General features: G+C 40.8%; 1 protein-coding gene across 1 annotated transcript in view; it reads left to right on the forward strand.

The window, feature by feature from the left end:
• MICU1 (mitochondrial calcium uptake 1) overlaps positions 1–14154 on the forward strand; it is a 180494-nt gene that overhangs the window by 40519 nt on the left and 125821 nt on the right. Inside the window, exon 3 of the mRNA XM_089510395.1 lies at positions 11881–12064. Within this exon, the coding sequence (XP_089366521.1) occupies positions 11881–12064 (184 nt within the window). The remainder of the gene's footprint in view (positions 1–11880; positions 12065–14154) is intronic.

The following is a 14154-nucleotide window of genomic DNA, read 5'->3' on the forward strand; positions in this document are numbered from 1 at the left end:
TCTGGGGATGTGATGGATAAATTTCTCCAAGTTTTTGGATGCTCCTGTGCCATTTTAAGATCAGGAGAAGCTTCTTCTTTTTTTTTTTTTTTTAGTGAACAGGAAATGACTTTTGCTTGCTTCTTGTTAAATAAGTTCTTTCCTTGTTCTAAAGCAGGGGTTCCCAAATTTTGGTCCTCCAGATGTTTTGGACTTCAGGTCCCACAATCTTTTACACTTGGCCAAGCTGGCTAGGGCTTCTGGAGCTGAATAACAAAACACCTGGAGGACCAAAGGTTGGGCACCAATGGTCTAAAGTGATGGTGAGGGTTGAAAGCATGGAAAAAATGCTCCACACCCCTCAAAAGGCACTTGCGGGTATTGGGGGGAGGGGACATTTTAAAAACATTTATTTGTGGACAGCGGCATTCTGCACTGGGGCCAAAAGAGGCCTATCTCTCCTTGACTTGCATGACTGGGAGGGAAGCTGCTATCCCTGTCCCTGCTCTGGACAGCTTTACTGAAAAGTAAAGCCTCGCAACGCAGGGAATGGGGATGCTGGGCCCTCCAGCTCCCTGCCCTGCTAGGCTTGGAAATCCAGCCTCACAGGGCAGGGACTGAGGACGTCGGGTCCTCCACCTGGTGTGTGGCAGAGAGGTGGAGGTGTCACCCACTGCAGTCCACACCCCTAGTGACACTACTGTTTGTGGAGTGTGTCACCTTCCAAGATCTTGAGGGGGGGACTAATGTGGCTCTCTAGGCCGCTCCACTCAACTGCTCACTTGGCAGTATCATAAGGAGCAATGAGATAATGTAAGCACTTTGAACACTCTGAAGTATAAATTATTATTATTGTGTTATTGTTCACTTTATTTTGTACTATATGTACTACTTCCACATCCTAGTTTTGGCAGTTGGAGAGGAGAGTGCCATTCAAGTGGCTTTACATATGAGAAGTAAACTTCTTATATCATGCACTGTTACTGGGATTTTTTCCTTTGGTTGTAGGAGCACTGAAGACTTGCAATCAGAATGCAAATGGAAGTGTCCCATATGGTTGCTGGTTCTGACCAATTTCAGGTCCCTGAGAGGGGCGTGGTATCCCAACAGGCTTTACTTTTAGCTGTCTCAAAATTAATTTTCTCTCTGCTCCTTTTCCTAGGTGTTCAAAACTACCCACTTGCTTTTCCTCTCTGCTGTCTCCTTAAATTGGAACCATATCACTTGTTGGACTTTGGAGAAAGTATTTTCTTCAAAAGCTCACACAGCTGCTGGGAGAGCATCTTTTGAACATTAACTCCCATTAGGGAAGCATTAATTAACAATCATTCTCATTATGATGTCCAGGCTTGAGTGGCAGTGCTTACAGACAGCCTACAAAATAATGCCCAGAGGGGAAGAAAGGTGTGAGAGGCAAGAAGAGAACAGAGGTACAGCTATCTTTCAGGCAGGGAGATTTTCCAATCTGGGCTGCCTGATACAGTGGGCCCTCTATATCCACAGATTTTATTTTAGCCTATGGATTCAACTATTCACAGCATGAAAATATTAAAATATATACATAAATTCCAAAAGAAAACCTTGATTTTGCCATTTTATATAAGGGACACCATTTTACTATGCCATTGTATTTAATGGGTCTTGAGTAATCCACAGATGGTGGGTCCTGGAACCAAGCTCCAGTGGCTACCCAAGGCCCACTGAAGTTAAATCTGTATTGGTAGCAGAGGATTTTGAAGGCACTCTGGGTCAGTAGATAGCTAATTTGATTCATCTGTTCCAGGCCTTCCAGGTGTCCCTGCTCAGGTCCCCCAATCTACAATACTTTTCTATAGGGCTCCACATGTCATAAACCAGGGGTAGGCAACCTTTTTGAGCCGGGGGCCGGGTTGCTGTCCCTCAGACAACTGGGGGGCTGAAGCCAAAAAATAAATAATTAAATAATTTTTAAAAAAATTAAATATATAAATAAACCAGGACAAATGTAGGACAAAATTTTCAAATAGAAGACACTTTTTTAAAAAAAAAATGGAGGACACGCAAAAAATTTTTGCTGATTTTTTAAAAAATGTTAATATAAATGCATGTTTCTGAGGCTTCTATAGACAATTGCCCCCCAAAGGCCCTGGTGGCAATCAGCGGCAGGACCAGGCTGGGGCCGGTCCCAAAGCCTTGCTGGGCCGCATCCGGCCCGCAGGCCGCAGGTTGCCTACCCCGTCATAAACTATTAACTTGCAGTTGGCCTAGGAATAGTTGGACTACATCTTTGTAATACTAGATTGTTGCAAACACAGAAGGCTTGTGCTTAAAACAGTAAGCTAAGGTTTTTGGTAGAGCTGAAGGGGACTCAGGCGATGGTTGTGTGGCCTTCTAGTAATATAAATAGCCTTCCCAAAATATTGGTGAAGAGAGGCATGGATTTTGATCATTTCAGAATAGTGAATGCTATTGAATTTGTGAAAGAGGAAGATATTTTGTGTCATAATCATTGGTTCATAAGCTTTATGACACATTAGACATACTTTACCTTTCATTATTGCTGTTACTGATGAGCCAGATCCATGAATGAAGCCTTGTAGAAGTAGTATTAAAGAGTTTGTAAATGTATCTGTACTCTTGTATTCTTGCTGTAATTAATGAGTCAAGCTCTCGCATACATGGTTAAAAATTATACATTAAGTTTGTGTGTAGGGTTGCCATATCCCAGTTTTTGGCATGACATTCCCTTTTCCCCCCAAACTGTTCTGAATGTCCCGTCCCGGGTTGGCACCAGTCCCAGGAGCTCCCGGTGACCACCTCATCCCCCATGGTTGCTGCGCTTTTAGTGCCGCAGCGGCAGTAATGCAAGGCCCAGCTGCCATGCTAGGCCTTGCTGGGATCAAGGAGGGCACGGGGCCTAGCCAGAGGGCTGGGCTCCAGAGGAGATGGCCGCGGCCATGCCAAGGCCTCCTTCGGCGGCATCGAGTGCCACACGGCACGGAGTCTAGCCACCTGGCTAGGCCCCAGACAAGGAAGCTTTGCTGCGGCGAGGATTCCTTCTGCGGCTCCAGAGCCATGTGGGTCTTAGACGGCCAGCTAGGCCCCAAACGAGGAAGCCTTGCCATGGCGAACTTTCCTTCTGTGGCTCCGGTGCCGCACAGGGCCTAGCTGGCCGGCTAGACCCCAAACAAGGAAGCCTTGTTGCGGTGAGGCTTCTTTCTGTGGCTCTGGAGCTGTGTGGGGCCTAGACGGCCAGCTAGACCCCAAAGGAGGAAGCCTTGCTGCGGCGAGGCTTCCTTCTGCGACTCCGGTGCCGTGCGGGGCCTAGCTAGCTGGCTGGGCCCCAAAGAAGGAGACTGCCACTGGGCTCCAGCTGGCTGGGCCCCAAGAAAATAGAGGGTGGCCACCACAGCAGGTAAGATCTCTGTATTTTTATTCTACTGCCTGCAATGTATTTTATGATGTTTGTTGTTGTGTGCTTTCTGAGGAGGAATGTTTTCTGTGAATAGGTATTTATATTAAATTTTATAAAAATATTAATGTTTTTTGCTCCTAGCTGGTTGTGTCCTCCATTTTCTTGAATGTCCTACATTTTGTGTGAATTTTGTCCTACATTTTGTCCGACTTTTTTAAAAAAAACATTTTGTCCCGGTTTTGTGGTAGCAAATTATTGCAACCCTATTTGTGTGTCGTGACTAGGGTTTCCTGTGGGAAAATTGGAGTCCAGACCCAAACTTAGAAGTGTGCTGCTTTGTAGGTAATTTAATAATATACTGTAACACGTTTTATATTGGGAATTAAAATTGTTTATTCACTGTATAGAGTATTTTTAATTACATTCTTTTAAAAATAAAAGAATAAGGATATTGAGAGTTAAGGCAGGTCCATATGCGGCGAACATATCATAGGGTTTTCTTGGTTTACCATTGCCATCCTCTGATGCTGACAGAGTGTGACTTACCCATGGTCACCTGGTGGGTTTTTATGCTTGAATGAGAATTGAACCAGAGTCATAGTCTAATGCTCAAACCACTACACCATGGTGGCTTGATAACAAATTTATAGCAGTGAATTAAAATGCTATCATATATATTATGACTATTCAAATGTAAGTCCCACTAGGGTGCTCACTGCCAAAAAACTACGTAATGGATTGAAATCTTACCTTGCAGTTTGATGCACACATACCTGGAACTAAGTACATAGGATCACACTGTAAATCTATTTTTTTTCTATACTGTTTTGTCCAGTAGCCTATGAGTTAATGGCACTGCTGTTCAGCAGAAGCTTCATCAATTTTTATGATTTACATTAATATAGATACTTTGCTGTTTTACCATTATAACCTGGGCATACGTTAATTTGCATTCATGATGGTGACTTTGTTCAGAGGACACTGGCAGTGCTTCTGTACGATTTAGTGTGTCCCTTGCGTTCTGCAGAGTGCCTGAATTTATTAGTACTTTCAAGTCTGTCACGTACAGTAGCTGTCAGAGCCTGATGAGGAGCTAGCAAGAAGAGAACTGGATGTTTGGGTTCCTCCCTCCCTCGCTTTTAAAATATGTGACTCAGTTTTGGGGTTCATTTTGTCCCTCTGCCTCAGATTTGTTTAAAATTCATATCTATCCAGTTGGCGAACAGGTATAAAGAATTGTGTTTAAACCCATTGTTCCTGGGCGATCAACCTGTCCTTCCTGGTTTCCTTGTGTGAGCTCTCAGACTGAGAACATATTATTTACCTGTCCATTTTAATAGTAATGCATTGTGCGTGCACATGTATTTACATGCATGAGTTCATGCATGTGCAAATTTGTGTGGCTTTTTCTGTTCTGTGGAAAAGTGATCCATTCAGGTTGAGCATATTGTAAATGTTTTAAAAAATGGCCTAAAAACCAAATGTGATTTTACATCAGAGTTGAAAAGCCAGTATTCTCCAAAATTGGCCTAAATAACATTTATTGCTAACAATCTATAGAGGACTGACATTCCTTCCTGAAGCCTTATGTGACTTTGGCTTTGTCTGGTATTCTGCTGCCTAAAAAAGACTTTCCCCTCCTGTACCTTATGCCTGGATCTCCCTTTTAAAATCCCAGGATGGTACCACCTTTTCCAACCTGTGTTCAGATCCCTCCTCAAAATGTTTATCAGCTTTTCTGTGAAGCTTTAGCTTGAACTCTTTAGTCATCTTTGCCCAAGAAAACTAAACCTAGGTACATGGTGTTGCATTTGCACATACCCATGTCTGTTACTTTTGCTATATTATCTTCCACTCTGTTCAAATTTACACCTAAGCTGGTTGGGGCAGGAGCCTGTCTTCTTGCTTATGTTACTTTGCAGCGCACCATGTAGTGAGATTAAGTAGGATTGACGAAGCCCCTGAATGATCACATTTTCCAAATATACATGTTCCCCAAGTTGGACTTTGGCAGGCCTTTTTTTGGCTTGAATATTCAAGCAACTGGCTTAATGACTGAAATGACTCAGCCCTGGGAAATCTAACATATCAAAAAGCTGCATTTTAATTGCTTTACCATTACCCCTTTGAAGAATGAAAAGTGAAAGTAACAGTCAGTGAAGTCTCTTAAGTAAGCGTAACATATATCCTTGGGAAAGAACATCCTTTTCAAGAAATGGACCACTAGATCTTTATACTGGTTGAAGCTCTACAGGTTTCTCTACAGCTCCGCAGTGCAGGGGAGCTGCACTGGTGGAATCTAGAGTTGACAGGTGGCACCTGGGCCAGATTTAGCCCTCTGAGGTGTGGGGATTTGCTTTCTTGCTGTGAATATATATGGGAGGGAAGGAACAAAGAAAGATTGGCCACTCTGGAGGAAGAGAGCACCCTTTCACTTCAGTTTCCCAGCAACTGGCATTAAGGAGCATATTGCGTCTGATACTGGAGGTAATATATGTCATGATTATCATCCATTAACTGCCCTATCCTCCATGGAACCCACACTGTATCTTGAGGAGTGAGTTCGATGGTACAATGGGCCCTTAGTATCTGTGGGGTTCCTTTCCAGACACACACACATACCATGGATGTATCCGTGCTCATGGATGGCAAGCCTGCGCTTAGAGTGGGCGGGTGGGCAGGCTGTATTTAAAAGTGCTCCCTTATATGTCCTGGATCTCCCATGATTCATTATCATTGGACAAAACTGGGTTCTGGCATTATGACAGAGGAGGAAATTTCTGTGTGAACGTTCTCCATACCATGCATATGTCAGGGATGATGGGAGTTGTTGCTCTTCACCTCAGGCTGTAACTCACCACCTTGTTAATGAAGCTGAGCTGACCAGCTTTGGTCAGTGGTTATTGCTTTCTCCCAAAGCAGCAGAGTTTTCTGAGAATAGGCTGAAGACCCTGACAATCTTCCCCAAGCCTTCTCACTCTTCTTCTTCAGATGTCTCCAAACACCATCAGGATTCTGCTGGTTCTTGTATCTTCACTCAAGACACCAACACAACTCAGTAGTCTTAGATAAAAGATCTACTTTATTCTACTATATACAGTTACTATCTCTATATGCCCAACAATCCACAATATCTCTACACTCTACCAATACTCCTCAACTACCCACAAGTTACATTAGCAAAACTGGCAATTATTATAGCAAATGTTTGTTACCACCCACTAGACAATTACCACCCAGTGGGTGTGTACGTTCACAATGATTGGTTGACTTTTGTTCATCCCATACTCAAGTCCAACCCATGAACATCATCTGATCACCTTGTACATGTAACAAGTCTCAGGTGTTACCAATGTACATTCCTTAATTTTGTCCTTGGCTCCCAAGACTTCTAAATTATATCATCCTTTACACCTGTGTGATTTCTTAATTGTTCATGCTTAGTCATTCTGACTCTCACATACATATTTTATTTCTATAACTGTATGTCCCATGTTGCATTGTACAGTATATACTAAATTTCTTATTTGCGTTTTAGAAAACAACTCTGAATAGCTCGATGTATTGTAGCCTTCCCTCATAGGAGGCTGGCTCCAGTCTCCTATTGCTTATAGTTGCTTCTTTTCAGCACATTTTCCAGGTGTACAATATTGTTTTTGCATTGTGGTGACCATAATGACTATACGTACTGTTCCAAGATTGCTTGTGCATAGATTGGTGTAGATATTATATTGGCCTTTTAAAAAATTTCAGTCCCTTTTGTAATGTTTCTTTGCACGTGGCTGAGTCCATGTTTTCATAGGGCTATCACCTCCTAGATCTTTTTCTGACCAGTCACCACTAACTCAGACCATCAGTACATATGTGAAGTTAGGGTTGTTTATCTCAGTGTACATTGCTTCATATTTGTTCATTTTGAATTGTGTTTCCCATTGTGGTGGTCATCCGAATGAATTAGTTTATAATGCCTTACCTTAAACACTTTTCCAGCAAATTGGGTTGCCTCACTGCCCGTATCTAACTCGAGATTACTTGTATCTTTGCAGGGAGGCTTTCTTTTATCCTTTTGTTGTGGGATGTTTCCATTTATTCCTGGTGTTCTTTATACATGTTCTTTAACTGAATACTGTTTAACTGAATACGGTCAATTGAATATATAAGAGGAGGAGACCTCTTATCCTGTGAGGTCCCGCCCTAAAAAAAAGTCTTTCAGGGAGGATTCTTACAAAAGTTTTTGAAAATCTAAGATGACGGTGCCTGTGAATAACTCCTGCCCACATGGTTGTTGACAATCTCAAAAGCATCTAAAAGTTTAGTGAGACAGGACTTACGTTTTCAGAAACTATGTTGACTTTGTTGGAGCAACATGTTGTTCTTTATATTTGATTATTTTATCTTAATAATGTTGTACACTGTTTTACCCAGACAAGACATTAAGGTAGCTGTACTGTAGTTTCTTTAGCCTTGCAAAGCTGTTTTCAGAATTTCACATTTCATTGGTCGCTTATTACTTCTTGGGTGTGGAATCTATTTTCAGAGACAAGTTCCATATTTTTGTTAGGAAATCAGCTCTTTGAATTTTTGTGTGATTTGTTAATTTTTAATTTGTTGATAACGCCTAGAACTTTATCGATCACTTGTCATCACCATTTGCCTCAGTTCCTCCAAATGCCTTCCTGAAAATATACATTTGGATATTGATATTTACTGTCTTCTTTCCACAGTGAAGACAGATGCAAAGAATCATTTGGTTTCTCTGCAATCTCTTTATCTTCCTTTAGCATTCTTTCAATGTCCTTCTTGTCCAACACTCCAGCCACTACACTAGCAGTTTTCCTGCTTCTAATGCAATTCAAAAACATTTAAAAAGAATCCATGATGTATATTCTAGCTAGACTTCTGCTATTGTGGTTTTGAATAACCACAACTGTTTTAGAGAGGTGTGACACTCTTGACTTACCCTTTCAACTTCCTTTTAAAAATATCTTCTTTTGAAATTACATGTGACTGAACTTGGCAATTTTCCTTTGAAGAGCAATTGAATCTGATACCACTGTTGTCACTGTCTCCTATCAATTTGGCAATAGTCACATCTTGTGCCAGGTCTTATGCACCATATGGCATTATGTCCAAGGTTGCTCTTCTTGTGATTGGCTCCATTACCAACTGTCTTAACTGTCTTAGCACAATAAAGGAGTCATATTATACTCCCAGTATTAAATTACAGCAGTTGTGTGTAGTTGTCTGATATCTTTTGAGATTTCTACTTCGTTTGTATTTTACTTTCAGTGTCCTTTTTGATGCACCCACCTTCAACATGTCTTTCCTTCATATTCCTATTGTATTCAGAGATAATGATATGCTACTGGTTGTCTCCATTCTGTTTGTTATCTGACATGCTTGCTGTATCTTTAAAGCCTGCTCTAAATCTACTAAATCTGTGGCTTTCCCATTTTTTCTCTTTAACTGGCTTTTCTGTCGTGCTACACATTCAGTTCCTTTTCCTGTCACATCCACATTTGGACCATTTGAAACATTTTCATGCTCACCCAGAAATCTAAGAGGATTTATCCCAAACTGGACATTCCTCAGTTCTGGCTGCTTTCCCCCCAGGATTTGGTTTAAAAGCTGCTCTACTCTTTTGATTTCCATTTTGGATCAAGTGGAATCTCCCTTTGTTTATGTCTGAAAATGTGCCTCACATTGGATGCCTAACAAGTCCAAAACCTTCCTTCCGACACTGCCATATTTTCCACAGTTTGAGAGTCCCAATTCAGTACATTTGGCCCTCAAAGAATGGGTTACATCTGATGGATCATTTCCCTCCTCCTTGGAAAGATGCCCTCATTCTGCAGCTCCCTTATCATTCCAGATTGCAGTTGCTTGATATTTGAAACATCACAGTACTGCTGTGTCTTCAGATACTTTCATTATATATCAGTTTTTAAAAAAAATCCAAAATGATAATAATTTTTAATGGAACTAAGAAGAAGAGGTATGGAAGTGTGTTTATAGTATGTTTATTTTTTGCATTTAGAACTTTATTTTGAACCTGGCCATTGGACTGTATTTCCATTTACTTGTACAATAAATACAGGTGTACAAGTTCATTGTTAAGAATTATCTGTGAGACACAATTACTTAAACTTTGTTCCCCATCAGGATTTGTGTTATCACAACAAATATCCCCCTTGTGACATGCGTCTTGTTTATGATTTAATGGCTTATGGGCAAACAGCCAGTTACTATGATCATCATTCCTTTTCAGTGCGTTTTTCTGGATTCAGAATGGAAAGGCAAGCAGGCCAGGCCATTGGTTCCTCGGGATCAAAAATAAATCAAAAGAGCAGAGCCCAGAAGGCTTGATGGTTATGAATACTGCAGTTTTGACAGCAAAACCAATTTTATAGTTCATCCTTTATTGCTTGAACTGCTTGTTTTATTTCGGGGGTTGAGAAAGTTTAAAGAATATTCAGTCTTATAGGAGAAGCTTTTTATGTCAATAAGACATGGCTCACTAGAAAAGACACTAATGCTTGGTAGGGTAGAAGGCAGTCGGAAGAGAGGAATATGGCATTCCACATGGATGGACTCAATTAAAGAAGCCAGAGCCCTTATAAGACCTGAGCAAGGCTGTTGTGGATGGAGTATCTTGGAGGTCTCTCATTCATAGGGTCGAAATTGACTTGAAGGCAGCTGACAACAACAACAATTTTTTTTTTCTGAAGTGGAGGGGGTTTCTGGTGCCCTCTTCTTTCATTTTTCAGAAAAAATGGAACATACAGAGGTGGGAGTTTTTGTAACAGTGCAGTAACCAGTCCAGATGGGGTGTAATACATACACTTTTAATCTAGTTCATTCACTTGTGCTAGGTGAGTTCTGGGAAGGGGCAGAGGAAATCTGCATTTCTCTAAAAATGTTGATTTTTCTCTTGACATGTGCAAAATGCATACGGCATATGGGGTGCAAGAGGTAAGAGGGAGTTGATTTCTTCTGGCAACTTAAATCTTGTCATTGCTGTGGAAATTTCATCTAGGAAGGTGTATATTGTGCAGGCAGCTAGAAAAGACAACTTCAGAAAAAATTAAAAATCTGATTTTTTTGCCACTTTAATGAGGATTTTGAAGTCCGTGAGAATATTCATCAGTGAAATAGTTACCCTGTACCCATGGACCTAGATTTTCTTGATCACCTGGCAAAGGAATCTTAGCCTGTTACTCTGAATTCTTTGGTGAGCTTGAGTTTCTGCAATTTGAAGTATACTTGTGGTATCCATGTACGTTTGCATTAATGTGGTCAGGTGGGTATGACTATTTGAGGCCAAATTTCTACACCTACACTAAGATTGTTGGGGGAAGGCTTCCTCCTGGTCCCACCACCATCCCAGGCTCGCTTGGTTGAGGACACATGAGAGAGCCTTCTCCGTAGCTGCTCCCACCCTCTGGACCTCCCTTCTGAGGGAGGCTAGACTGGCCCTTTCCCTGCTTGCGTTTCCATGGCAGGCTAAGACGTTTTTATTTAAGCAAGCATTTAATGCATACCATTGAGCATGTGTATTGCCTTTTAACTTCTGTTATATTTTTAATGTAATTTTAACTGTTTAAGATAATTAATTAAATTTCTCAGGGGAGAAGAATGGAATGAGATATACAAGAACGACTGGACAATCAGTGTGAATGTCCTCAGACAAAAAAAGTTTCATTTCCAGAAAGGAAACTCCCTTTGTCTGTCATATGTAAACAGTCTCCAGCTCACTACCACTCTTCCCATAGTCCAGGGATTATGCTGATCCTGATCTGGAGAGATCCCATCATGACTAAGTGTCTTGGGCTTCTCCCAGGCTGAGCCATCTGTATAAATGTGGTATAGCTGGTTTCCTGCATTGGGGAGCTCAGTTTTGGGCTATTTGCCTAAAACATCCCCTGTTGATATAGAATTGATATGAAAGGTCATAGAGGGTGACTGAGAGTTGGATCTTGGGTTACACACTTCATCAGATACAGTCATGCCATACTAAATCTGCTTAGCTTGCCATTAAATGTGCTAAAAATTACAATCCGCCCTTGCCTTATGCGACCGATTCCCCGTCCCCCGCATAAGGCAAAAAGCGTGTGTGCTTGAGCCCCATTAGATATAATGGGGCTTGTGCTCGCCGCACGGCTGTATACATGCACCACAGGCGCGTGCACCATTCTCCCGGCAGCTTCCGCGTAAGCTGAAAACCGCTTATAACGAGCCTGCATATGGTGTGGGCTCACTGTATTTCTCTTTTGAATTTCTTTTTCTGGTGAAAAACATGTAAGATTTGGCTGTGAAGTATAGTTTGTGAATGACCATTTGGGTTTATGAGCACTTGGAATAAAACTTTCAATTCTTTTCAGAAGCCTCCAAATAATACTGATTTTCCCATTTTCTTGTGGAATATATAGTTTAAGGATTTTCTGATATACATTTTAAATGGCTAAAAGAACTCATCACTTCATATTTTATTTCTCTTTTTTTCTTAGAGCCAATGCAGAAGCACCATCGTCTGTGAAACATGATATAAGGACAGAATCTGGTGAGAAGGTGAAGGATGGAGAAGAAGCTGTGAATGAAGAATGTGATGACAGGAAAGCTGTAGAGTCAAGTGATGAGGATGCTCCAACAGAAGGGAAGAAGAAAAAGCGTTCTGGATTTCGAGATCGTAAGGTATTGTAATACTTGTTGTGCTGGAATGTTCTGCATTAAATTGCAGTCGTATAAGCTAAGGATATGAAACAACCTGTATTCTTCATTAGCTGAACCATATGTAACTTTGATTACATTTCCATGTACAGTCCAGCTTTTTGTACATACTTAGGGAGAACTAGCATGGTATAGGTTTGAATATCGGTCTAAAACTGTAGACCAGGGTTCAAATCTCCTTGAGCCATGGAAACCCGTTAGGTAATCTTGGGCCAATCATACTCTCTCAGCCTCAGAGGAAGGTAATAGCAAACCGCTTCCAAACAAATTTTGCCAAGAAAATAGTGTGGTAGATTCATCTTAGAGTCACCATAAGTCAAAAATGACTTGAAGACACACAACAACAAATCTGTGAAGGGGACCACACAACTCACCCTATGCTACATATACTGGTCTCACAACAAATACTTCTTTGTCCTCCCTGCCACATGAATGTCCTTTGGAAGCAGCTGCACCTTCACTTTCTGAATGAAGTTATCTCCTGCTCTTCCAGGCAAATTAGGCATTTGAACGTTCAGATATAGCTAGCTTTCAAAACGTTCTGTCCCTGGTGGCTTCATTGGAGGAGGAAAAGGAATGGTGAATTGTGCAAACTCAGGACTTGTCCATGTAAAGGCGAAGCACAGCTTAGTTCTAGTGTTTCACTGGACAGGACCTAACCCAATGTTTGACTTTTCACTTTTGAATTACAACCCTTATGTCATAGGTTGCCCCAGGATGTGTCTCTGTAGATTGTTTTTTCTTTCTTTCAAGAAGCATGAGTAAAAGTCCCTTTGACAATTTTTTGGTTCCTAGACGAGATATGGGTTCTAATCTATGCATTAGAGCTTCTAGAGTATGTAATACTTTTATATACAGAGCAGTCTGCTACAAGAAGTTTTAATGCGTGTGTGTGTGTGTGTGATTATGTAGATTATATAAGACAGGTACAAGGAGATAGGTTTTCTTTAAGCATTAGAGTTTGGAAACTGTTCATGTTTTGATAACATTAAGACAATTAACCATGACATAGTAAATCAAAGCATGGAATATAGGACATGTTGGAGTGTGAACTGGTCTTGGAGAAAAGTAGAGTAACTTGTAACATGTTCATATACACTTGTCTCTCCACATTCACTAGGATTAGGGGCACAGGACCCCCATGAATATGGGAAAACCGCACATAACAAAATCACTATGTTTTTACCTGAGAGAATACCTCTCTAAGAATGCCTCTCTCTAGATCCTCCAGTGCAACTCTGTGATCAACATTTGCCAGAAATTGACCATAGAATTGTGCTGGAGGAGCTACAAACACCTTGTGGTGTGTTCTTTCTAAGAATCTCTAGGTTCTTCAGTTTGGTTAAAGTTGACCATAGAGTTGCTCTAGAGGGCCTAGATATTCCTAGAGAGAGTATTTTAATAAAATCCATGAATAATCAAATCAGCAAAAGTCAAAGCCGCTAATGTGGAGGGATGAATGTAGTAATAACTAATGTGGCTGCCAATGTGTTCTGCATCTAATTGAGTTTGAGTACTTGGAAGAGCAAAAGAAATAAATGGTGATTGCAAAAGTACAGTTGTGACTGAGCATGAATGATCAAGCAAAAGAAATATGAATGGTGTGATTATCTTCATTCATTTGAATAAGTAGTTCACTATACTAGGACTTCTCTGTAATGTCTGGAAAAAACTAAAGAGGCAGAAAGACATTAGACCAACTGTACAAAATTTCTACCAGAAATTGAACTGAGTTTCTAATGGAAACACTATTGAGTCCTGCAAGTTTTGTTGTACTGTAACTATTAATAGCTGGGACTTGATTTCTTTAGTGAAGTGCCTTATTGAATACACTTATAAACATGTTACTTGTCTCTGAATAATCTCTAGATTATGTTGTGCTTTGATATTTCCTGGGACTTCTGTTTTCCTTTTCATTGAAATGTAGTCCTAAAAACAGTTGGGCTTTCAGTCCTGTTCTGTACATTATGTCTTATGATTCAGCAGAGTTTTTTTTGTTAGTTTGTGAGAGTAAACCTCTCAACCAGTAAATCAGAATAGCCAGATTTAATCTC

The sequence above is a fragment of the Sceloporus occidentalis genome, unplaced genomic scaffold (assembly GCF_023333645.1).
Source record: "Sceloporus occidentalis isolate IW3139 unplaced genomic scaffold, rSceOcc1.0.p SCAF_2, whole genome shotgun sequence".
Classification (NCBI taxonomy): domain Eukaryota; kingdom Metazoa; phylum Chordata; class Lepidosauria; order Squamata; family Phrynosomatidae; genus Sceloporus; species Sceloporus occidentalis.